The sequence below is a fragment of the Urocampus carinirostris genome, chromosome 8 (assembly GCF_059441175.1).
Source record: "Urocampus carinirostris isolate Australia breed hairy pipefish chromosome 8, RoL_Ucar_1.0, whole genome shotgun sequence".
Taxonomy (NCBI): Eukaryota; Metazoa; Chordata; class Actinopteri; order Syngnathiformes; family Syngnathidae; genus Urocampus; species Urocampus carinirostris.
Window position 1 is genome coordinate 42725809 of NC_142356.1, and position 27210 is coordinate 42753018.

A 27210-nucleotide genomic window follows, 5' to 3' on the forward strand; every position below is an offset into this window, starting at 1 on the left:
ATCTCATGCCATCAGAACTGCGCCTCACACGTGTTAACCAATGCGCCGCCGTGCTGCCCGTTAATACCCCAAACATTCAGTATCATACCACACAATAATTCTCCCTTGAACTTCATTACCTCATCTGCGGTCCATTTTCAAGGTTTCTTCATTTACCTCACCATTTGAGACTCCTTGTGACAAAGGGCTATACAAATAACTTTATTTTTAATGATGCTAACATACAGCACAAATCAAATTACTTCCTCCTCTCCGCGGGCACACTTACAAAAGATAAGGCTGCCTAACAAGGGCAAATAACCTGAGGTAGGTAGCAACGGAGTACATTTACACCAGTACTTTTGGTTTGAACAAATTTATTGACACTAAAAACAGAAAACAATCATGACAATCTCAACAGCAATTAAGCACATTCACAATATTATATTCCAATATTACGTTTTTAACAGCAAACACAAAGTGAGGTTTGAACAAACCTTCTCGAAAATCAAACATATTCACAATTTCATTATATAACATCTTTGTTATTGTCAATAGATCCGTCCAGGCCAAAGTCGATTGTCCTCGGTCTGAACAAATCCACTGACACCAACAGCAGCAAAACAGCCATCAAGCATATTCACAATTTTTTTATATTTGACAATATGACGTGACGATATGACGTTTTAACATTTTTTCCTGACATTTCCAACATCAACTAAACAATTTCAGAGTTATTTTCTTTTAACAGTAGTTAACCAGCGTGTAAAAGGCAATACTATTGTGCAAGGGCATAGCTCTGCCATCCCACCCTCCCAAGCAGCATTCTTCCAGTCCTCTGTGTGGGTCCTTTCCCTTCTGCGTGGGTCCTCTCCCTTCTGGGTTCCACAACCCAGGCCGTTGCTGCCGGGACTCCCACAGCGTAGCTCCGGCTCCCCCCTCCGGGTGGGTACAGACGAGTCTTCTTTATGGCTGCGTCCTAGGCCCGCCGCTCGCAGATTGTATGGTATCTGCAGCCATTTGGAGCACAGCCACGGGGGGGATCTGCCTGCACCTCCATACCAGCAGGTTTCTGGAGGTCCAGATGGCGTCCTTGATGGCGGCGAGAGTGAGCCAGTCCCTGGCAAAGTCGTTCCGATGCCTCCTTGACCGACTCACCCCGTAAAGCACGTACTGTGCATCAGGGACCTCTCCTGCTGGCAAGTCCGGGAACTTTTCTAGTTGTTCGGCCATTGTCCACAAGACCTTGGCAGCGCTGCACTCACAAAAAAGGTGCCTCACCGACTCCTGGGCGCCACAGCCAGGTCGAGGGCACGTCGAAGTCGCTGACATTCCTCGGTGGTGCATTACAGCTCTGACTGGGAGAACTTCATGAGCCACCATCCATGACAAGTCTCGTAGTCTGTTTGGGAGGGCAGGATGATTGACGTTGCTCCAAACCGTTGTGGATTCGCCAAACGCAAGCCCCCGCACAGGGCTTACTGTAGCTCGCTCTTGCACAATAGCAATAAGGGCCCTGTGGTTTTGTAAAGTGTGACATTCTTGTGTTTCCAAATCAAACTTCTTCAAAAAATCCCGAATAAAGAGATGTGTTGGTGGCAAGTTAAATGAAACTGGAATCAAACGATTGTTTGGTACAAGCTTTAGCTTCCGCAAATATGAGCCCATCCAAAACCGGGTCATTGCTTGACTTTTCGGGTTGTTGGGTGGGCCCACAGCGTTTTGGAAGTGGAGAGAGACATATTTGCTTCCCAGGAAAAGCTGGAGGTCAGGCACTCCTTTCCCCCCTTTTTCCAGTAAATACTGGAGTAAATCCCCATACTTTTACTTGAGTGAATTTGTGAATAAGAAAAAAAAGATGATTTTACCCCGCTACATTAGTTAACATCAAAGTCGTCACTTCCTTACCTATTAGACCCCTTAAGCGTAAGTACGCGTCTGTCAATCCGAGGCATTTACTTTGACAGAGAGCTCCGACAGGCTCTACCATGTTTAGCCAATCAAACGTAGCAGCCTCACGTCACCATATTCAACTTCAGCTGGAGTTGAAACAGATGGAAAATGTCGCTTAGCAATGCCGAATATGAAAACAGAAGAGGATGAAAACCGTAACAGTACTTTTACTTGAGTAAAATTTTTGGCTACTGTACCTAACTCTGCAAAAAACAGAACAAATAGCAGCACGTTTCTTTATTCTTTTGTTTTAGCTCAGGTGGTCATGTGATAGGAGTCTATACATCCCTTTGAGACTTTTTGTGATTAAGGGCTATAACAAATAAACATGCCTTGACTTAAATTTGGCAGGAGGGAGTGGGGCAGGGAGATAGTTCAAAGTCCTGTCAGCCTGATGGAAGAAGCTGCCCTTTAGCCTGTGGGTTCTGGTTCTGAGAGATTGCAGTCTTTTCCCTGACAGACGCAGGTAGAAGAGGCTGTGAGATGGGTGGGAGGGGTCACTTGCAACCCTGGTAGACTAGTGGGTGCGGTGGGAGTTGTAGATGTCCAAGAGGGGCGTGAGGGGGACACCAACTACCCTTTTCACTGGTCTCACAATGCACTGAAGGGTCTTTCAGCAGGACACGGTGGAGGCGTAATAATACCACACAATGATGAAGTTGGGCAAAATGCTCTTGATGGTGCCTCTGTAGAAGGAGCATGATGAGTTTCGGGGCACTTGCATTCCTGATTTGCGGAGAAAATACAAGTCTTGGGCTTTTTTGGCCAGGGATGCGATAATATGGCTCCAGGACAGGTCCTTACTGATATGCACACCCACGAACCTGGTACTGCACACCCTCTCCGCCGCAGCATCATTGTGAGTGGGGCATGTGTCCTCCCCTAAGTAGCCAACCATCTCCTTCGTCTTCTTTTAAACTACAACTAATATATTCTGTCTTACATAAGTGTTTTACACAAATCTGTGTTACTCAAGTACTGCATTTTCACGACTATAAAGCGCACCCCCCCAAAATAATTTTTTGTCCTATATTTTCCATACATAAGGTGCACCGGACTATAAGGCGCTCCAGTGGGAACGTCAACGAAAGTCAGATAGTTCAGGTAAACATATTAACCCCTTCAGATTCCAAGGACTCATCTAGTCGGCGGCTGCCTGCCTTAGTTGTGAGACATAGCGACTCAATATTGATAGATATATAAGGTGTAGTGTATTAAAAGGCGCATGGTCAGCTTTTGAAAAAAATAAAAGCTTTTAGGTGCGCCTTATACTCGTGAGAATATTGTAGTTTAATTACAAAGGAAAGCTTGTGCAGAAATCATGATTGAGGTTAGATTACCGTAGGTGACCCCTTCTTTACTTCAAAAAGGGGATAAAGTTCTACATTCACCAAATTCTTGTCTTGTTTGGAAAACTATTTAGAAATAGTTTGGAAAAAAAACAATATATGCAACATTTTCAAAATAAAATACATTTTATTGTGACCCATAGTTTTGGCAGCTCAATAGGCAAAACAGTACAGGAGATTAAATAAGAAATTACTCTGGAAATCTTAAAGGTACATTGTGTAATAATTGACCACTAGATGGCAATGTATTGTTTAATGTGAACGAAACCCATTACCAAATGAGCACAGTTTAGCAGCAAGATGCCAGACAAACATGACAGAAAATACTAGGCATGGATTCTGCTATGTAAAAGAAACACAAATTTCTAGACCTATGAATATCTTTTAAAATTAATATTGGTATGACAGTAATATAATTTTGCCCGTTATTCAAATCAATGTTGTTGTTTTTTTACTGAAAGAAGCTTTTTTGTACCCAAAGAAAAATTATAATTTAAATCAAGTTGTGGAGAATTTCAATAGTTATTTTGTAAATGTTGGACCAGAGCTCGCTGCAAATATCCCAGAGTGCAGTGGTAAACAATTTGAGTCACTAATAAAAATGAACTCCAAGACCATGTTTTTATCTGGGGTTACGGAATCAGAAATCTTAGACGCGGTTAGCAACTGTAAAAACAAAACGTCTATGGATTGTTTTGACATCGATATGGTACTAATTAAGCAAATTATAAACAGCATTGTGAAACCATTGACCTACATCTGTAATCTATCATTTCTAACAGGCACATTTCCAAATCAAATGAAAATAGCAAAAGTTATACCAATATACAAAAATGGGAACAAGCACATTTTTACAAACTATAGACCGGTATCTCTGCTTCCTCAGTTCTTTAAAATATTAGAGAGACTTTACAATAATAGACTAGAACAATTTGTAGATAAACATAAATTGATTAATGAAAGTCAATATGGTTTTAGAGCAAACTGATCAGCAACAATGGCAATTATTGATGCAGTACAAGAAATCACCCACAGTATAGAAAAGAAGAGATACGCAGTCGGGGTATTTATTGACTTAAAAAAAACATTTGATACAAAAAAACTGGAAAGATATGGCATCAGGGGAGTGGCTTTGAAATGGATTCAAAAGTTATTTGACGGGGAGGAAGCAATATGTAAAAATGGGAGAGTTTTCATCTGAATATTTGGACATCTGTTGTGGAGTACCACAGGGTTCTATCCTGGGACCAAAGCTATTTAATTTACATATTAACGATATTTTTAATGTTTCAAAACTATTGAAAATAGTAGTATTTGCAGACGACACTAACATTTTCTATTCAAATGATAACTATATTGATTTGGTAACCTGTATTAATCGTGAACTAATCAACCTAAAAGTATGGATGGATATAAATAAATTATCTTTAAATTTAAATAAAACCAAAGTAATATTCTTTGGTAATCGTAAGGCAAATCAAGATTTAGAAGTAAAAATGGATGGTGTCACAATAGACATTGTATCAGAAATAAAGTTTTTAGGGGTCATAATAGACAATAAATTAAGTTGGAAAACACACATCAGACACATACAAACAAAGGTATCTAAAATCATTTCAATAATTAATAAAACCAAATTTATTTTACATTATAATGCATTGTATTTATTATATTGTTCTCTCGTTCTGCCATATTTAACATATGGTGCAGAAGTCTGGGGCAATAATTACAAAAGTTCACTACAGCCCCTTTTTATCCTTCAAAAACGTGCAATAAGAACCATACACAGGGTAGGATACTGTATAGGGATCATACCAATATTTTATTCATGCAGTCCAATTTATTGAAATTGGATGATTTAATAAAATTTTTCACTTCACAACTGTTATTTAAGGTCAACAAAAACATAGTGCCAGAAAACATACAAAGATTATTCACTCGGAAAGAGGGAAATTATAACTTGAGGGGCTGTGGTGAATTCAAAATCCCAAAGGTGAGAACCACCAGAAGTACTGGACTGTCTCAGAAAATTAGAATATTCTGATAAAGTTCTTTATTTTCTGTAATGCAATTAAAAAAACAAAAATGTCATACATTCTGGATTCATTACACATCAACTGAACTATTTCAAGCCTTTTATTATTTTAATATTGCTGAATTTGGCTTACAGCTTAAGAAAACTCAAAAATCCTATCTCAAAATATTAGAATATCATGAAAAAGTATACAAGTAGGCTATTCAACTAATCACCTGAATCATCTAATTAACCCGAAACACCTTGCGAGGGTTTCCTGAGCCTGAGTCCAGGTATCAAAAGCCACAGTTCACAGACGTGTCCGGGAAATGGGCTACAATAGCCGTATTCCCATGGTCAAGCCACTTCTGAACTCAAGACAACGGAAGAAGCGTCTGACTTGGGCTATGGAGAAGAAGCACTGGACAGTTGCAGAGTGGTCCAAAGTCCTCTTTTCAGACGAAAGCAAGTTTTGTATTTCATTTGGAAGTCAAGGCGCCAGAGTCTGGAGAAAGGCTGGAGAGGAGCAAAATCCAAGTTGCTTGAAATCCAGTGTGAAGTTCCCACAGTCAGCAATGGTTTGGGGAGCCATGTCAGCTGCAGGTGTTGGTCCACTGTGTTTCATCAAGTCCAGAATAAATGCAACTGTGTACCAAGAGATTTTTTGAGCACTACCTGCTTCCATCTGCTGAGAAGCTCTATAGAGATGAGGATTTCATTTTCCAGCATGATCTGGCACCTGCCCACAGTGCCAAAACCACCAGTAACTGGTGCACTGACCATGGCATCACTGTCCTTGATTGGCCTGCTAATTCCCCTGACCTGAACCCCATCGAGAATTTGTGGGGTATAGTTAAGAAGAAGATGAAAGACACCAGACCTACAAATGCAAATGAGCTGAAGGCCGCTATCGAAGGATCCTGGGCATCAATAACACCTCAGCAATGCCACAGGCTGATTGCCTCCATGCCACGCCGGATTGATGCAGTAATCCATGCAAAAGGATTCCCAACCAAGTACTGAGTGCATCAATGGACATTTTCAAATGTTTGATTTAGTTTTGCTGTTATAAAATTATTTTTTTACTTGGTCTATATTCTAATATTTTGAGATAGGATTTTTGAGTTTACTTAAGTGTAAGCCAAATTCAGCAATATTAAAATAATAAAAGGCTTGAAATAGTTCAGTTGATGTGTAATGAATCCAGAATGTATGACATTTTTGTTTTTATAATTGCATTACAGAAAATAAAGAACTCTATCACAATATTCTAATTTTCTGAGACAGTCCAGTATGTGTGTGTCTGTGTGTGGAGTCAGACTTTGGAATAATTTGCAAAATGAGATCAAACAATGTCCAACTATCCATGTGTTCAAATTTAAATACAAAAAAGCATTACTGGCGAAATACAGGGATGAAGAAAATGGGATATGACGGAGACTGGAAATACTGCACTTCAAACTATGGCTAACTTGTTGTTATTGTGCTATTATCACATCAGAACTGTTATAAGTATTGTGTTTATTTTTATTGATATTATCACTGGTGCCGCAGTGACATTATGCGCATTATGACGTTGAGGGATGGGTATTGCGAAGATTAGTGTATAAAATATGTGATTATTGTATTATTGTATTATTGTTTCATCCGTAATTGTAAATTGATATCTGACCTATGTAATAAGTATATCCATGAGATTTTGTTTTGAGGAGCTATCTATAAAATGTATTTAATAGGGAAGATAAAGGGGTAGGAAAAATAAGCATCTGCTTCTGACTACCCCTATTCGAACATGTTATGTGACATTATTTTGTTGTTGACTCATTGTTTTTGTCCTGTTTTTATTTTTATGTTCAAAATAAAGTTTTCATTCATTCATTCATTCATTCATTCATTCATTCAAAGGAGGCACTAAATATTACATACTTTCTCTTTAAGGAATAGTAATCAGAATTGTTTTTACCCTGTTCTCCGAATCCTCACATCAATTTTTGGAAACATTTCTTATGCAATATACAAAAATGACAAGATATTATCAACTATAAAACCAGAATATTTCTTGCTTTTCTATGTAAGTAAAAAAACAACATCTGGTTACATTAATAAAATGCTACCTTTATTCTCACTTTCTATTTTAAATATTAAAAATGCTTTCCAAATCCAGTCCCTTTTACGATTGTAATGTCACAATGCGTTCGGTAAATGGTCTGCATTTATATTGCACTTTTCAAGTCACTGAAGACCTCCCAAAGCACTTTACAATGTGCTTAACACTTACCCGTCCAACACACACACTTACACAGCCATGCAAAGCTCCTACTAGCTTATCAGGGTCATTAATTAATGGTTGAGTGTCTTACCCAAAGGACACTTTGAAATTTAACGCCGAGGAGCTCGGAATCAAACCCAAGACCTCTCGGTCCCAAGACGAGCGTTGTTATTTGATGTTATTTTCGAAACTGAATGGTTTTATTGGGAGGGCTCCAAGGTGGGGGTGGACTGTCATGCATTATCACTTGAATTCGCTTTTCTTCTTTCTGTCGCTTTTGTTGCATACGTTTCTTGGCCTGTTTGTAAAATAATAATAATAATAAATCAATAAAACGGAATGTCAGTGAGATGTCAATTGTACTCACCAGCCACTGTTCAAACATCTCAATAGCAATTTTATCCCGCTCCTCTTGGATGTATCGATCTTCCACCTCTTTATTCTTGATGACCTGACGTTCTGTCGAGACTTTTTTGTGCAGAGCGTCAGTTTTCTTTTCGCACCTATGAAAACCATCAAATGGTTGAAACCATGCTCCTGTATGTACCAAAAATCATAAGTGCTACCAGTTTGCTATGCATTTTGTGGGGTCCAAATTGTCGGTTAACCCCGTGTGGCCGGTCATCAGATATAAAAGGAATTTCAGGCAGAGACAATGTACATCTTCGTTCCGCTGCAGCGGGGGAGAATTGGGGAGAAACACAGCGGATGTGTTCTCGGCTCCACAATCATCGTCCTCCTCCTCCTCTCTGCAGCCGGTTTTATTTAGTACAGGTATGGTGGACTTTAGACTGACACATCGTTGGGTGGACTTTAGACTGACACATCATTGGGTAGACATTAGACTGACACATCATTGGGTAGTCATGAGACTAAAACAGCAAAAGATATATAGACAGTGAATATTAGGGGAATGTTCAGAGAAATACACAAAATATATATATAGACTTCACACATTTCTAAAACAACTAGTTATGTTATTACAATGTAGTTCTTGTTTTATAATTCTTCAAAAAAATCTTATTTTTACCTTTAAGTCTTATTACATTTTTATCCTGGACAGCAAACAATGTTATGTTAAATTGAGTGAAAATACCTTGGCAATTCAATTGTATTCAATAATAAGGGGCAGCAGAAAAGTTTATAAAAAGAAAAAAATAAGATTAGTTTTCTGCAAACGAGGTCGTCTAAGGAAATATATTTAATAACTTAATTTCTTTTACGAAAACTGTTTGAAATTGCTCTCCTAGAATAAACTAAATATTATGTAGTTAATTTTCCGAAAACAAATAAATCACAATTTATAACAAAGGAGAAATGTTTTAATTCCAGTAGAACGGTTGTCAGGAGCGAGACAGATATGGGGCTTTACATGTGCGACTTGTGCTTACTTTATTTCATTGATTTATACAATTGTTATTTTATTGTTTTGTAATGAACTTGATTTTACTTTGATATTTTGAATATAAATTTAAATTAAATGTAATTTATTGTCGATTGGATGGACTTTCATGATCTGATTCAATGCTTGATTAATAAGAAAAAAGATGTTGCTAAAGTTAATCAATACTTGAGTAGTTTTTACACCAAGTACTTTTTTACTTTTACTGAAGTAATAATTTAGATGACTTGTTTTTACTTCTACTTGAGTCATATTATTCTGAAGTAACAGTGCTTTTACTCGAGTAACATTTTTGGCTACTCTATCCACTCTATGTAACTAGGACTATCCAAAGAAGCACAAAATAAAAATCAGCCGCGGGTTGAAATATGTTCACTTGATATAGACAAAGCCAGGCACCACTCGCAAAGCAACTGGATCTATATTAGATTTTCTCTCTCTCTAGTTCTCTTGCTGTCTGGAGCTCTCGACGCCTTTGGATAAATCGTATTTCAACATACCAGGTGGAAAAAGCAGATTTGCTTTCTCTCTTTCTTCCTTCCTCCTCCTCCTGTTTCTTCAGCGCAAGTTTCTTCTCGGCCTCTCGTTGCTGACGAGACTTTTTTTGGAGTAATTTGTCGTGTTCACGCTTCCATTGATGGAAAACCTGCCACAAGATTACTTAAAATTAGACCCAGAGCCCTAGGCATAAGCAAGCGAAGCAGCTGCTTAGGGCTCCGCGACCAGTGGTGGACCCCAAGAGCAATTAACATTAATACATTTTGAAATAATACCATATTCACTGTCCCACAGTTAAATTACATTTTTTTGTGTCTATATCATATCAAATACAATTTTTTTCTTTCCAGAAAACACACTGATCAAAATTAGAGAACAACAATGACTTTGGCATGGCAAACGATTCTTAGGGTTACAACAGTCAACAATCAGTAAGGAGTGTACAAGCCTCTGCTATCAATGAATTTAGCACATCTGCAGCCACAGGATAGCACGAGTCTCTCACACTGCTCTGGTTTGACTCTGGTCCACTGTTCTTCCAGCGTAGAGGCGAGTCCAACTATATCTAGTCGGAACTTCTCAACCTCACACAACAACTCTGGCTCCTTCCCTGTTAGAGGGGTAACATTCCATGTCCCAAAAGCCAGTTTCTGTAGCCGGGGATCGTCGCGTCAAGGACCCCTCCCTTGGCCGCTACCCAGCTCTCTACGCACCCGACGCATTTGGCCCCTCCTACAGGTGGTGAGCCCATGGGAAGAGGGTCCCACGTCGTCCCTTCGGGCTGTGCCCGGCCGGACCCCGTGAGCAAAGGCCCGGCCATCAGGCGCTCGCCAGCGGACCCCACCTCCAGGCCTGGCTCCAGAAGGGGGCCCCGGTAACCCGCGTCCAGGTGAGGGAGATTGTAGACCAACGTTTTTTATTTTTATAAGGGGTGTTCTGTTCTGCGTTTTGTCTGGCCACTCACCTAGAAACGGTTGGCCATGGGTTACCCTACCAGAGGCTTAAAGCCCCCAACAACATAGGTCCTAGGATCATTGGGACACACAAACTCCTCCACCACGGTAAGGTGGCAGATCATGGAGGAGCATATATATATATATATATATATATATATATATATATATATATATATATATATATCCAACCATTATCTGCACCGCTTATCCTCAGTAGGGTCGTGATGGTGCTGGAGGTGCTGGAGCCCATCCCAGCTATCTTCGGGCAGTGGGCAGGGAACACCCAGAACTGGTTGGCAGCCAGTCGCAGGGCACACAGGGACAGAAAGTTGGAATATGCCTACGGTGACCGATGACATCACCTGCATTTGATAAGGCATGCGCAAACGTCTGCTCTTCCAGGACAGCAAGCACAAAAGAGGGCCTTGGCTGGCCTTAGATGTTCTTGCCTTGTAAAAAAGTCACTAAAAAGTTTGTTAGAATGAAACTACGTTGCATTATTTTATGTGTCTATATTTTTCCTTAGGTATGATCAGACATTATCAATATCAATTAACTGCAAAATTGATAACTTAAAAATCTAAAGTACAATATGGTTTGAATATTTGCTCTTTCATTGTAACACTGGAGACAAAAGAGGTTTATTTTGAACTAATTCTGGTGGGGGGATCTTCAGCCCCGCCTAATGGGTGTTTCAGTCACCAGAAAATCCAATTCCAAACCAAAATAAATATAATTGAAAGCAATTATTTCCCGCAATATAAACATACATGACATATAGGTAATACTTATTATACACTGTTTTGTTATTTTTATTTTTTTTATCTGTGATATTAAGGGCACGGAAAGCTTTAGTTAGGCTTTAACATAGGATTTCATCCCCCGCTATAGGGCAATTTCACTTTGCGATTTTCACCTTAGAAACAGATTAATGCCGTATCCCGGGTGTCGACTGTCATTTCAGGGCCAGTTATGTGATTCAATGCCTACATTTAAGATTGATTTTCCATTATCTAAACATATCTCACTTGAAAATGTATTCCAATATACCTTCTCAGCCGCTTTCCTTTTCTCCGCCATTTCCTTCTCCGCCATCTGCTCTTTCCTCATCCGATGTTGGTCCTCCTTTGTCTTCACCTTCAGCATCTCCTTTTTCTTTTCTTTCCAAGCCTCGTACGAAGCCGCGGCATCTTTCTTTTTTTCTTCCTCCCTCTGTTTGATTTGTAAAGAAACAAAGTCAACCGAGCCTACAAAACTGTAATATCTAGCACGGTTTGGTTTTACCGTAGTTTGGCAGGGATGTCCGCTTTGCTGAGAGGTTCTTATCTTGTCAGCTGCTCACCTTTTTCCTTTGCTCTTGCAGGATCTTCTCTTTGTTCAAATTCTCCGAGGACTTTTCCTTTTTCTTTTTAAGCCATTCCTTGGTGAATCACAAATAGATAGGAACTTACTGTCATGAAATCTTCAGAAATATGATTGCACAAATCATTTCTTTAATGTTTCACCGACCTGGTACACGGTGGCCCGGTGACAATTGGCGCTTTCTTGGTCACAATCTTGAGAAACTTTACAATCAAGGATTTTAAGAGTGCCCAGGTACTTTGATTCCACCCTCTTGGCACAAGCGCTGTTTGATCGCCGAGAATGAGAACTGGACGTCCTGAATAATATAAAATCAATGAACTCAGTACAAATATTTTCATGTATAAATGCACCCACACAGTAATACTGAAAATACTGACCTGGGGTCGGATTTGTTTTTAACTTGAGAGCCTTGAGCAGCAGAATGTTCTACTATTTCTTGCTGAAAGAAAAAAAAAGAAAAACTTCATTGCATTAGAAATGTTGAATTTCTGGAAATGGTTCATGAAGGCGAAAAGGCTGAAAGAATGAGGTGAAGGAATTGTAAATAGGGTTGGGGTGAGAATGAAGTGGAATTGTGCAGAATAAGTTGAATATGTTACATGAATTACCTTAACATTGAAAGTTGAAGCTAGCAATGTTAAAATGAAAACGACTAAATTGTACTAAAAAGTATTTCAAAGTACAAAAACTAAAGTAAAAAAAGAAAAGTACGAAAACGTTTTGAAAATTAGAAAATAGTACTGAACAGTACAAAATGAAGTAAAAGGTATAAGAAGAAGGTAAATGTATGAAAAATCCCTGAAAAACAGCAGTGTCTGAAATGACATCTGCCCAGACGCCCGAGGCGTGCATCTTCTACGTTGGGCGTACAACTTACAAAACGTCTACGCCCGGGTGGCCAACAACTTTTTCAAGGGTTTCGAAATCTTCGTTCGGTTTGGAAATTTCAGAATTTTCGGTTCTTTTCGCAATTTGCATACTCTGCAGCCAATCAGAAGCCTGCATCGAATAACTTGGTGCTTCCGGACTGTCCCGAGCGTTATTAGGTCTTGCAATTGCATATCATTTTCCAAAGTGGACGCACAGAGAACACAAGAAAAATTTATAAGTGGTTAGGAATCGAGCCAAAACCTCAGCCCCAGAAGATAGATTCAAAAGAAGCTAACAAAATTGATGACGCTCCAAAATGTAAACGTACATTAAAAGCATCGTGGAAAGAGGAGTTCACGTGGCTTGTAGCAGACGATGCATCACAAACATTGCATGAATGAAGATGAGTACCGTATTTTCCGTACTATAAGGTGCACATAAAATCAGATTTTTTAAAAAAAAGCTGACTATGCGCCTTATAATCCGGTGCGCCTTATATATGGATCAATATTGAATTGCAAGGTCTCGCAACTAAGAGAAGCAGCCACCGACTCCATTTTTCGCGTAGAAGAAGTGCGCTGTGCATACTGGGAAATATTAAACAACGATTCCTTTTTATTTGTGCGTTTGTATAAAGACCCTGAAATGGCTCCTATTAAGAGACACACTTAAACGCAAAGTTTAAACTAAAGGCGATCAGTTACGCAGTAGAACACAGAAATAGAGCAGAAACAAGTGGAGGAAGCATGAGGATAAGCTGCGCCAAGTAAGGAAGACAAAACAAAGTTTCCGTGGCAATAAAAGCGAGATGGCCACAGTTAGAGGACACACTTGAACAGTGGGTTGTTAAACAAAGAGCAGCAAATAGAAGTGTCACTACAATAACTATTCGAATGAGGGCAACAGCGCTGGCACGGGAACTTAACATTAAAGAATTCAGAGGTGGTCCTACTTGGTGTGTGTTTACGTTTTACATTTTACAGTTATTATGTTATTGCTTTATTGTTATTGTTTTGCACTTGTTGTTTTTGCACATTACGAGTGTCACTATATTGCGATTGCACTAATATTTAATTTACCATAACAGTATCAGATGGTTTTTTGTGTGTTGACTAAATGGAGGAAAAGTAAAATGTTATGCCTTGCTGTTGTTCAAAGATGTTAAAGATGTGTCATGAAAATGCTTTACCTCAGAGAAAATAATAAAACAGCTGTTTATTCATTTTGGGAGTGAATGAAGATTGTGGAAAGCTTGTTTGTTATCTATTAATAAAGTTTGACTGACCTATCTGACTGTTTTGTTGACATTCCCTTTAGCGTGGCACCATCTAATGGTTGCATAACGTAACTACATCCTCTACTGTAGCCAAGTCAAGTTAAGTCACATTTATTTATATAGCTCTTAATCACAAAAATGTCTCGAAGGACTGCACAGGATTACAATTACAAAATTGCACAATTACCTGATCTTAAACCAGCATGCACTCATAGCGCCTTATAATGCGGTGCGCCTTATGTATGGAAAAAGTTTAAAAATATATAATTCATTGAAGGTGCGCCTTATAACACGGTGCGCCTTATAGTGCGGAAAATACGGTAGATACAGGTACATACTGTTGGTAGATGGAAAACAGCAATGTCATATCCATGCAATGACTGTTATAAGTAGATTTATAATAAACTCAATTTTAAAGTGTTGTTCTGTTATATATTCTGATTATCAATCCTTAATATTTTGCACCAATGTTTTTTTTTTGCGATTAGTCGTCTTATTGTGTTTCAAGTTGTAAAAAATGGGGCAGGCAACTTTATGGCTGGGCAGACAACTCTGAAAAGTTGGTGTCAGGTAACTTTTGGGGCGGGGGTTTGTTTTGAGTTACAGACACTGATATTAGGTGAAAAGGTATTGAAAAATATGACTGAGTACTGAAAAATATGAAGGGTTAACTACTGAAAAGAATGTAAAAGTGCTGAAAATCCTCCCAAAATATGAAAATGTATTAAAAATGACTAAAAAGGTGTGCAAAATAAGTATGAAAACCACTTAAAAGAACTGGAAAGTATAAAAAGTACAGAAAACTAAAGTACTGAGAAGTACTAAAAATGTGTTGTAAAGTACTAAAAAATATGAATTGGCATTGATTAAAAAAAAACTGAAAAGTACGAAAAGTTAATAAAAATAGTACTGAAAAGTACAAAAAGTAGTAAGAGGTATAAAAAGTAATAAAAAGTAAATCACTGAAAAAGATTAGGTGCTGAAATTGTAAATTAAAAAAGTACTAAATGGTATTTAAAAAGTACTGAAATTAAGTATTGAAAAGTAAGAAAAAGTACTAAACGTATAAAAAAGTACCGAAGAAAATATGATTAAGTACTGAAAAGCCCCCAAAATATGAAAGGGTAGTGAAAAGGACTGAAAAGTATGAACACCAATGAAAGTAACCGGAAAGTATAAAAAAGTACAGAAAACTAAACTACAGAAAAGTATGAAAATGGGTTGAAAAGTGCAAAAAAACAACAACTGAAAAGCACTATAAAGTATTAAAAGTCAAGTCATGTCTATTTGTACAGCCCAGGGGTCGAAAACTTTTTCGACCCGAAGAACCATAAAAGCATAAATATATACGTATTTTCTGCACTAAAAGGCGCACCTAAAAGCCTTTATTTTTTCCAAAAGCTGACCATGCGCCTTTTAACGCAGTGCGCCTTATATACAGCGTGTCTCAAAAAAATGTACTCACTCTTAGAATGACGAGAAAACCTTCATTTATGAACATAGAATGAAGTGAAATAGCATCGAAGACTTGAGACAAATGTAATTGAAGAATCATGTTCGCAAATGTTCAAAGTGATGACCATTATTGTCCAGACAACGCTGATGACGCACAAACGTCGCGAAACACATAAAAAGAGTGAGTACATTTTTTTGAGACACCCTGTATGGATCAATATTAAGTCGCAAAGTCTTGCAACTAAGGCAAGCAGCCGCCGACTAGATTTTCCCCCGAAGGCGAAGTAGTCCGCGGTGTATGCTGGGATTTATATACAGGCATTTCATTTCCTAACCAATGTGTCAATCATCATTTGAATCAGTCACTATTGGCTGAAGTTATTCGGAGGTAAAGGGGGCGGATCCTTTTTATCATTTACAGGCTCGCATAGGCTAAAGAGGCGAAACAAAGCCTGCAATTGTGAATGTGAATCACACGTTGGGTTGCACTACGGCATAGAGAAAACATTTTTTACTATTCTGTATTTGTAAATATTTTACTCTCCTGGATTTACTACACTCACGGTTGTAAGAAGACCATGGTTACGTATCATTATTGAACGTGATGGCTGCAAGAGAACTTAGGTAAGCTATGCGGCTTTATATTTTCCCGGTATCTTGTTTTAGAACAATCTTGATGTTTCTGTGATGAGTCTATTTTTAAATTAAATTCAATTCAAAGTGTTTATTGTCATATGCACAGTAAGGAACCCTGTTTCCCTGCAGAATAAAATTCTTACTTTGCTGTCCACACAGTTGCCAGCAAAAAATAAAATGGAAACTAAGAAATGTTTGGGATTCAAGAAATGCCAAACATTTCTATGTTTTTATTTTCCTTTTTGCTCACAACTTTACTGTGCATATGACAATAAACACTTGGAATTGAGTTTAATTCACTCAACTCATCACAGCAACATCAAGATCGTTCTAAAACAAGATACCGGGAAAATATAAAGCCGCATAACTCACCTAAGTTCTCACGTTCAATAATGATACGCAATCATGGTCTTCTACAACCGTTAGTGAAGTAAATCCAGGAGAGTAAATTATTTGCAAATACAGACTAATAAAACATGTTTCTTTATGGTGTACTTTACAAGCTTGCTAAGCTTGCTACGCCATTGCTAAACTCGGCCAATTGTAGGGTTTGTTTTTGCCATCTAGCCTATTGGAGGCTCTGAATAACTTCAGCCAATAGCGATCGATTTAACTGATGATTGACACATCTTTTTCGGCCAATTGCAGGGTTTGTTTTGGCCATCTAACCAATCCGAGGCTCCGAATAACTTCAGCCAATAGTGATCTATTCAAATGATGATTGACACATTGATTAGCCAATGAAACGCCGGTATATAAATCCCAGCATACACCGCGGACCACTCCACGTTCGGGGTAAAATCGAGTCGGCGGCTGTTGAGTAAGTTGCGAGACCTTGCGAAATTAATATTGAGCCATATATAAGGCGCACTGTGTTATAAGGCGCATGGTCAGCTTTTGAAAAAAATTAAGACTTTTAGGTGCGCCTTATAGTGCGGAAAATACGGTATATATTTTTTTTGGGGGGGGGGGGGAGACCTCATCTCATCTCATCAGCCGTACCGCTTATCCTTATTAGGGTCACGGGAGAGACCCATACTATATATTTTAAGACATTAATAAATTGATTCCACAAAACCCCCAAAACTGCTCTTCAGACAAGTTAATTCTTCAGCACATTTTTATGATGCTGTTTGATCAAATCTATGAAATTATAATGCCAGATCCTGTGTCCCATTTCATTATGAATATATCACTTAAAATTGGTCTTCCTTCCACGGTTACTTAAGAGTGTTTAGGCTCATTTTAAACGTCATTTTTGTACTATATAATGGTTTCAAAACAAAGTGCAAGCAAATTTCTTCTGTAAAAATGTCACAAATTAATGCAAACAAAGATGCCAATGTGTTTACTTTTAGTAAAGACGGCACTAGGCAAGGGGGAGAAGGAGTGGGCGTGCTATGTGTATAGCTCCGCCCATTCCTACCGCTGAACAAATCAATTCGCTCTGGGTGCTTTGCTTGCGTTTTTGTGTGTTTACGGTCTGTTCTGTGGGTTTTCAACATAAGTTGTCTCAACAGTGAACATAGAATGTTTAATACGCTTCCATATAAATGTAAAGGAATCTTTAACTAAGAACAGCCAAAACAGGGTCTGTTGGCGTGACACCTTAACTGTTAACTGTTGTTAGAACGATGCCCTATATATACTAGAACCAAACCATGTTTTTTTAGCAATTTCCCATCTATACATTTGCTGAAATCCGCTTTGTATGTATCAATATAGTATAATATGGCGAAAATTCTATTTTATCTTTGAGTCAGATGTACCCATGAAAAGAGCCCTTAATCACAAGTTTAAAAGGGTTGCACACAACATTACATCATTTCCTGATCAAAAATATATGAGAAAATACAAAGAAGTATGAAAAGATACACAGAAAAAAAAAATTAAAATTGGGGAAAGTATGGAAATGTATAAAGTATTAGAAATTAAAAGTTCAAAATATTCTGAGAAGTACTGGACAGTTTGAAAAAGCATTGAATAGTACAAAAAGTAGTGAAAAGTTGTAAAAAGTGAACACTTTTGCTACATAAAAAATAATGTTATGTAACTAATAGAGCAAGAAGTTTAAAAAGATAAAGGACTGGTTTGAATCCATCAAGAAATATTAATGAGGAAGATAAATTGACAAAGGTGTCATGAATTTGGTTGGCTATAAACCTCAAAAATGGGGACATCATGGTAAGTATAAAAATGATGAAGAAGGTTTCTCAGCAAATGGAGAGCAACTTACTTTTGGTGATTCCAAAATTTTGGTGTAGGTCTCATGTAAATCTTTGGTGTCACCAAAAGCAAAGCCATCTAAAAAAGTATAAATCCAAATTGTAAAATTATACCCCAAAAAAATCTATTTCAAAAGTCGTTCTTGAAACTCACTTGTTGCATCTGAATCCACGCAGGGTTCTTCTTTCAACTAAAACAGTACACATGACATTTTAAAAATAATAAGAATATAAGAAAAGTATAGCTAAAAATTAGCCAAAACCGTTTTAAAACACAAATACATGTACTTCTTAACATAATTATCTTTATTATTATTTTTAACTTTTTTTTTGGTACAAAAACAAAATTAAAATAACATAAAATAAAATAAAAATAAATAAGCTAAATTATTTGACAGTAGAAAGAGGATTAAGTGCACTTAAAGACATTTTTTGTCAAGAAAATTCTTTAAGTTGCTCCTCTGTGGACAATTATTTAGATCGTTTTATTTTTTAACTTCTTTTTCTGATACAAGTATTTGTTGTACTTATTTTTGCTAGTACTATTTATTTCCTTTTATTGTATTTTACCTTGTTTTAAATTAAAACTAAATTAAACAGAGTAAACTAAAAGCATTAATATGGTAGACAGTAAATGAAGAAGTAAAATAATATTTGAAATGAGAAAAATTAGCTATTAGTAAAATATTTTAATAAACTAAATGATTTGCCAGACCAGGTAGCATTTACCTCTAAAAGGCTTCAATTTTTCACATTTTTTCTTTTTTTTCTTTATCTTTTATATATAGTTTTTTATAGTATTATACAGTAAAATGAAATACCTTAAAACATTGCTAAGGTAGCCAAAAATGTAATTAATAATTTAATCTAATTTCAAATTAGATTATACATAACTATTTGTCAGCTAACAAAAAAAGCATTTACAGTAAAATTAAACAAATACCTAAATTAGCTAAATTATTTGAAAAATGGTTGGTTGGTAGTAACCCTTAACCTCAAGGATTGTGGGGGCACTGTTTCCTGTGGTGTGCCTTGGGCAAGTACAACCTGCTGACGCCTATTCCTCTCCAGGCCAACGTATGTTTCCACCTGGTCTCAAACCATGGACTTGTCGCGTGCTAGGCGAATGTGATAACCACTGCACTACGGAAATATATCTGAAAGTCCATAGGAAATTAAATGCACTTTCCAAGACGATTATTTTTGTAATTGTTTCACTTGTTTTCCTGGGATTATACAGTAATTGGTATTATTATATAGTAATCTGAGAGAAATGTCTAAATTACCTAAATGGCTCCGCTAATAGTATAGGAAAATTTTACGAGCACATATAAATTTACCCTGTTTTTTTTTTTTCACATGTAAACTCAAAAATAAAATGACACACTTGTGGAGTGCAGCTCCCCGTTACGTTCCTTTCCGGAGCTGCTACATCGGCGACATTGCATTCATTGGCAGCGGGAGGAGTTGATGGTGGAATTTCACTTTTTTCCTTCAAAATGTTCAGTCCCGGAGTACTTTGTCTTGGTCTGGGTGTGGGGGTCTCCTTCTCCATACCTTTAAATAAATTATCAGGATGGAATGTGTATAGGATGAATTCTGGATGCAGATAGTAAAATTAAGATGTGATGGTCACACAAAGATTTCAACATTCATGTTCCTTATTCTAATGTTTTAATTTCCAAGGGAAGTAGCAGCGCAACTTGGTTCCGTCTGTCCCTCTCGAGCCCTTTATAAGATGCGTAAGGCATCGGAGAACTTAATTTAAAAAAGTCGCATGGTTTAGGATGCGTACAGGCTGTCGTGATTCTAAAGTAAGAGTGTAAACTAGTGCCTGGGGGACAGAAACAGCCCCATCAAGTGTTTTAATTCAGGCTGCCAAAATAAAATGGTAGAAAAATAGTGCTAACATTGGGTTTAAAAAATGCAGGGAGGCCAGGGTAGGAGGAAAAAAATGGATTGGTTAAAGTTTTTTGTACACCGATACTTTGGTAATGCAAGAGGAAAAAAGAACGCAGGCCTATCAAATTCTTCTAGTTTGCAATTACAAGAACAAGGCTCAGTATAAATATTTTTTTATTTGTTTAGAAATGGAGCATTTATTCCAATTGCTTCAGAAACACTCAAAAAATTTATTTATTTATTAATTCAAACTTTTATTAGAAGTACTTAAAACAAAGGATACATATATACTGTATATGCACACACATACACACACATACACCCATATACACACATACACACACACACACACACACACATACACACACACACATATATATGCACACGCATACACATACACACACACACACATATATATGCACACGCACACACACACACACATATATATGCACACGCATACACGTACACACACACATATATATGCACACGCATACACGTACACACACACATATATATGCACACGCATACACGTACACACACACATATATATGCACACGCATACACGTACACACACACACATATATATGCACACGCATACACACACACACACACATATATATGCACACGCATACACACACACACACACATATATATGCACACGCATACACACACACACACACACATATATATGCACACGCATACACATACACACACAAACACCTATATATGCACACGCATACACATACACACACAAACACCTATATATGCACACGCATACACATACACACATATATATGCACACGCATACACATACACACACACACACATATATATATGCACACGCATACACATACACACACACACATATATATCCACACGCATACACATACACACATATATATATATATATATATATATACATACACACATATATATAAATGAGGCAGGTGCATTCCCACGGAGCAGAGGTCCAAGATTAAATTCCAGCTACCGCAGCCTCCCCGTGTGGAGTTTGCATGTTCTTCTGGACACTCAGGTTTACTCTCACATTCCAAAAACAGGATATTTGGCCAGTCCAAATTGTCCCAAGGTGTGAGACTGTGTGCCCTGTGACTGGCTGCCAACCAGTTCAGGGTGTCCCCTGCCCACTGCCTGAAGATGGCTGAGATTGGCTCCAGCACCCCCGCCTCCCTAGTGAGGATTAGCATCAGAAACAATGGATGGAATTTTTTTATATTTATAGTTACATTATCAAAATATGTCAGTTTGTTGACACTATCGCATGAGTTTTACAGTTATAACAGTTAATTATTTGATCATCACATAATTACTTTGATAATTCACATTATTCATTAAGATGTAATAAATGCACATCATATTCATCCACATGTTTGAATGAAGTATTTACTTAATTTCTATGAATGAACTCTTTCGTATTGGTATTTTCCCAGCAATGGTCTTCCAATTGCAACGTTTTCCTGTACTTGCTTTTCTGATCATGCATTTATTTTTTTGTCCAGATGATTATCATTTTTTTGCAAAGAAACCACATCTGAACGAGCCATATTGCATTTTTTGTTTTACAATAAATTATGACCAAATGTAGTGCTTCTTTTATCTCCAACATGGAGACATATTTACCAAAGCTGTATAAAGGTATTGCCTTGCAGAAGCAAGATTTTATCGGTTATCGATATTGGTACAAAAAAAAAAACCAGGTGCATCCCTAGTATAAATGCAATTGATTTATCACAATAATTGTGTCAACTGACCAGAGATCGACACAGACTTGAGTTCGTCCTCCAAGGAAGTCTGGAAGCGATCTTCGCAACCCGCATCTTTGCCCATTTGTGCTTTGCTTTCAGGCCTCACGGGCGCTGGAGATGTGCTACTTTGGAAAGGTAACGGCAAGTCCAGAGGGGGTTCGTCATCTAACAGGGATGACACCGTTCTACTGGAGTTTTCTTTCGTGAAAGAACGGTTCGGCAGTTTTACGTCCTCGTTTTCACTTATTTCGTCTCCGGTGGATAACGGAAAACTTTTTTCTGCGTCTTGATCTTGTTTTGCAGGTGGGTCTTCATTGGTGGAGATTCTTGTCAGGGATTTCAAAAAGGAAGTCCTCTTCTTGGGCCCTTGTTTCTCATCAACATCAGATAAGTCGAAGTTGTTGATTAGGTTTTTTGTCTTGCTGGCTTTGAATGCATCAGTCCTGCTTTTTCTGGATTTGAGGAGGCTGTCCAAAAAATCTGCGACAGACAGAAAATAGGGACAAATTTTTATCCAGGACCCCTGAAAAGACCTTACCAGGAAGGCTAAGAAGTGTGATCGCCCTCGAGTTGGAACACACTTTCCGGTCCCCCTTCTTGAAAAGGGAACCTACCACCTCAGTCTGCCAGTCCAGATGCACTGTCCCCGATGTCCACGCGATGTTGCAGAGGCCTGTCAACCATGACATGACTACAACATCCAGAACCTTAATGAAATCATGGCAGATCTCATCAACCCCTGGGGCCTTGCCCCCGAGGGGCTTTTTGACCACCTCAGTGACTTTAACCCCAGGGATGTGAGAGCCCACCTCAGAGTTCCCCGGCTCTGTTCCCCCAGGGGAAGACGTGTCGGTGGGATTGAGGAGGTCTTTGAAGTACTCTGCCCACCGATTCACAACGTCCCGGGTCGAGGTTAGCAGCGCCCCGTAGCCACGATACACGGTGTTGATGGCACATTGCTACCCCCCATTCGCCGAATGGTGGACGAAAATTTTCTCGAAGCCATTCAGAAGTCGCCTTCCATTGCCTCACCAAACTAATAAAACGATAAAACTCATTCAGCTTGACGGCATCTCTCACCGCCGGTGACCACCAATGGGTCTGTGGGTTGCCACCACGGCAGGCACTGACTACCTTACAGCCGCAGCTCCTATAAGCTGGCTGAACGATAGAGGCATGGAACATGGTCCACTTAGACCTAATGTGCCCTGCCTCCCTCAGGTCATGGGCAAAGTTCTGCTGGGGGTGTGAATTGAAACTTCTTCTGACAGGAGATTCTGCTAGCCGTTCCCAACAGACAGTCACACTACGCTTGGGTCTGCCGGGTCGGACCGGCAACCTCCCCCACCATCGGAACAAACTCACCACCAGGTGGTGATCAGTTGACAGCTTCGCCCCTCTCTTCAACCAAGTGTCCAGAACATGGGGCCGCAGGTCCGATGAAACTACTACGAAGTCGATCATCACGGCCTAGGGTTTCCTGGTGCCAAGTGCACATATGGACACCCTTATGTCTGAACATGGTGTTTGTTATGGACAAACTATGGCGAGCACAGAAGTCCAATAACGATACACCACTCGGGTTTAGGTCAGGGGGGCCGTTCGCAATCACGCCCCTCCAGGTCTCACTGTCATTGCCCACGTGAGTGTTGAAGTCTCCCAGCAGCACAAGGGAGTCCCCAGGGGGCGCGCTCTCAAGCACACCCTCCAAGGTCTCCAAGAAGGGTGGGTACTCTGAACTGCTATTTGGCGCATAAGCACAGTCAGGACCAGTCCCCCCACCCAACGTACAGGCGCTGACCCATGGAGCAACTAATATGACCACACCGCCTTTGCCTCTCATCACGGGCAACTCCAGAATGGAAAAGAGTCCAACCCCTCTCGATAGGACTGGTACTAGAGCTCAAGCTGTATGTGGAGGTGACTCCGACTATATATAGTCGGAACTTCTCAACCATACACACCAACTCGGTCTCCTTCCCCGCCAGAAAAGTAAATATCCATGTCCCAAAAGCCATTTTCTGTAGCCATGTATCGGCGCGCCAAGGACCCCTCCTTTAGCTGCTACCTAGCCCTCTACGCACCTGACCCCTTAGGCCCCTCCCACAGGTTGTGAGCCCATGGGAAGAGTGACCCAAGTTGTCCCTTCAGGCTGTGCCCGGCAAGACCCAGTGAGCAAAGATGCGGCCACCAGACGCTCGCCAGGGGACCCCACCTCCAGGCCTGGCTCCAGAGGGGGGGCCCGGTAACCCTCATCCAGGGGGTGGAAATTTTGGACCAAAGTTTTGAGTAGTCATAAGGAGTCTTCTGATCTGCGTTTTGTCTGGCCCCTCACCTAGAACCTGTTTGGCATGGGTGACCCTACCAGGGGCTTGAAGCCCCCAACAACATAGCACCTAGGATCATTTGTACACACAAACTCCTCCACCATGATAAGGATCATGGATTAATCTATCAATCTTTTTAAAATAAACTTCTATCTAATTTAATTTAAATACAACGTACCGTATTTTCCGCACTATAAGGCCACCGGGTTATAGGGCGCACCCCGAAAAAATAGTTTTTGGTCCTATTTTTGACATACATAAAACGCACCGGATTATAAGGCGCTACAATGGGAACGTCGACAAAACAGTCAGATAGTTCAGTCAAACTTATTACCCCCTTAACATTCCCAAAGCTTGCAAAGACGCAAATACGTGTCGAGAACACGTGCGGATGCGGTGTCCGTACGATGTCACTCGAATGCATCGTTTCAAATATCATTCGGAAGGTTAAAGTCTTGGGATTAAAGAAATGCCAACCATTCCTTAGTTTCTATTTTATTTTTTGCTCGCAACTTTACTGTGCATATGACAATAAACACTTGGAATTGAGTTTAATTTAAAAATAGACACTCCATTCCATCCATTATCTGCACCGCTTATCACAGAAACATCAAGTTCAGTCTGAAACAAGATACAGGGACAATATATAGCCGGAGTAGCTCACCGAAGTCGTTGTGTTCATAAGAATGTGAACCCTCTTATATCCGTGAGTGTAGTAAATCCAGGAAAATAAAATATTTACAAATACAGAATCGTAAAAAAATGCTTTCTGTATGCCGTCAACCACATGCTATACACATTCATCTTTTTAGGCCAATTGCAGGCTTTGTTTTGCCGTTTAAGCCTATGCCAGCCTGTAAATGATAAAAAAGTTCCGCCCCTTGACCTCCGAATAACTTTAGCCAATAGTGATCGATTCAAATAATGATTGACACATTGGTTAGCCAATGAAACGCCGGTAAATAAATCCCAGAATACACAGCGGACTACTTGGTGTTCGGGGGAAAATCTAGTCAGCGGCTGCAAGTTAGATGGAAGACTTTGCGACTTAATATTGATCCATAAATAAGGCGCACTGTATTATAAGGCGCATGGTCAGCTTTTGAAAAAAATAAAAGCTTTTAGGTGCCCCTTATAGTGCGGAAAATACGGTAATCTAATCTCATTCTAATCTTGAATCTAGTCCAATCTAAATTAACCTAGAAATCCCGATTTGTGTGTGTGTGTAAATGCTTGCGTATTTGTATATGATTTATAGACTCAGAACCGGATTTTCGCACACCTAATAAATACCAACAAAACCAATAAATACCTGCTTTTGTGTACAAGCAGCTCTTGAGCTGTATGCGACCATGTGTCTCTTTGGCACTCCCTGGAGCTTTTTCAACAAACCAAGGCCCAAACGACCTCGCCCAAGTAGAATGCCCAGCAACAACAAGCCTGCAACGCCAGGCCGTTATGCTTGTTACCTATATTTTATGTTGATGTCTTTGTAGTGTCTGTCGATACCCTTGCAACAGCTATTACAGCATGGTTCATCATGGAATGGAGATGACCTCATGTGTGGTCTCTTCTCAAGGTTTTTTCATCTTCCTCATGCTGGGGTTATTGAGTTTTTCCGTGCTCTCATGAAGGTTTTCGATCAGGGGATGTAATAGTATGCTGTACACCCTTTTGAGACTTATTGTGATTAATTGCTGTATAAAGAAACATGACCTGACTTGTTTTGGATCTTAGTTTTTGTTCCATTATTTAAAATGTATTTTCCAGGACTGCGAGGCGCTTGTTACTCTAACAATCACAATGACTTGATTTTGAAATTAGGCTGCGCAGCTGCTGAATGGTTAGCACGTCCGGGGCACAGTTCTAAGGTAAATGGTTCAAAATCCAGCTACCAGCCTTCCTGTGCAGAGTTTGCATCTTCTCCCGTGCTTGCGTGGGTTCTCTCCGGACACTCCGGTTTCCTCCCACATTCCAAAAATATGCATGTCAGGTTAATTGACCGAATCCAAATTGTCCCTAGGTGTGAATGAGCGAGTGAGTTGTCTGTCCCTGTGTGCCCTATGACTGGCCGGCAACCATTTCAGGGTGCCCCCTGCCCACAGGACAGCTGAGATGGGCCCCAGCGACCCTTTTGAGGATAAGCGGTGCAGATAATGAACGGTTCGATGATTTTGCACTCATCGCTCCATTTTTCAAATTACTTCTGCTTTTTTGAGCTATCGTCTATTAAATGTCTTATTTGGTTGCTGGTAGTGGCATTGTCTATTTGTCCAGATAGGAATATTTTATTATTTATACAAAATCGTATAGGTTGACGGGTAGGTCTAAATATAATAGAACACATTATTTTAAAATCCAGAAAAGGAGGAGAATTGAAGGTTATACCTGACAAAGGCACTGAATGATTACAATTGCTAATCTTATTTGTGAACGTGTAGTTAAATGAAGATCAAATAAAGAAATATGTCGATTACCCCATTATTCAGAAAGTCTTACCGTCGCCATCCTCTTCAAAATCCCCTGAATACAAAAGTGGTTTTTTTTTAGCTCTGACATTGAGCGCAGCTTCGAGTTCATCCTGCAAAAACACAAACTGCCTTAGCCCAGTTTCCATCCAAGGGCAATCACAAGAAAGTGTAACACTTACCTGGAATGTTGTTCTTTTGGTTGTTTTGGGACTTTGCGAGTAAGCAACAAGATCGAACGATTGATCAGACATTTTTTAAACCAAGCTAGCACAATATATCTGTATTTGTACTAGCAGCAACAAGGGCTCACCGAGCACTCAGAATTGCCAATTACATTCCTGTGAGTAACGCTGACCATGGAGTCGGTTCCAAATACATAAAATGGCAGTTTGATTCAACTAAATATGGGTGTGATTTCTGTAAACTACGAGGAGAATACCATTTTGTTGACGGTAACCCAGGGAAACTCAGTTTCCGGTTATTTTAACACGCATGCG

The 27210-nt window shown here is 39.2% G+C and overlaps 1 protein-coding gene across 4 annotated transcripts; it reads right to left on the reverse strand.

Moving 5' to 3' along the window:
• Window positions 1-4212: 4212 nt before the first annotated feature.
• map9 (microtubule-associated protein 9) lies at window positions 4213-27176 on the reverse strand. Of its 4 annotated transcripts, none has more exons than XM_088342779.1 (13): window positions 26893-27176; window positions 26742-26823; window positions 21922-22395; window positions 19635-19804; window positions 18402-18438; window positions 18259-18326; window positions 12163-12224; window positions 11930-12080; window positions 11763-11840; window positions 11471-11632; window positions 9467-9612; window positions 7932-8067; window positions 4213-7862 (listed from the first exon to the last, which is right to left on the reverse strand). In XM_088342779.1, the coding sequence occupies exons 1-13, from the start codon at window positions 26962-26964 to the stop codon at window positions 7743-7745; spliced, it is 1758 nt and encodes a 585-aa protein (XP_088198905.1). In that variant the 5' UTR covers window positions 26965-27176; the 3' UTR covers window positions 4213-7742. The 4 variants fall into 4 exon arrangements, 3 of the variants coding, with proteins under 3 accessions (XP_088198905.1, XP_088198907.1, XP_088198906.1); XR_015851168.1 differs by lacking the exon at window positions 4213-7862 and adding an exon at window positions 8131-8436 and having other exon boundaries at window positions 7952-8067; XM_088342781.1 differs by lacking the exon at window positions 21922-22395.
• Window positions 27177-27210: the final 34 nt, after the last annotated feature.

Excerpts from the sequence above, each read along its gene's own strand:
- map9 (XM_088342779.1), bottom strand. The coding sequence starts at position 26,964 with ATGTCTGATCAATCGTTCGATCTTGTTGCTTACTCGCAAAGTCCCAAA. Across the intron at positions 11,841-11,929 it reads ACCGGGCCACCGTGTACCAG|GAATGGCTTAAAAAGAAAAA; the intron begins GTCGGTGAAACA and ends TGATTCACCAAG. Across the intron at positions 7,863-7,931 it reads AGATGTTTGAACAGTGGCTG|GCCAAGAAACGTATGCAACA; the intron begins GTGAGTACAATT and ends TTTTACAAACAG.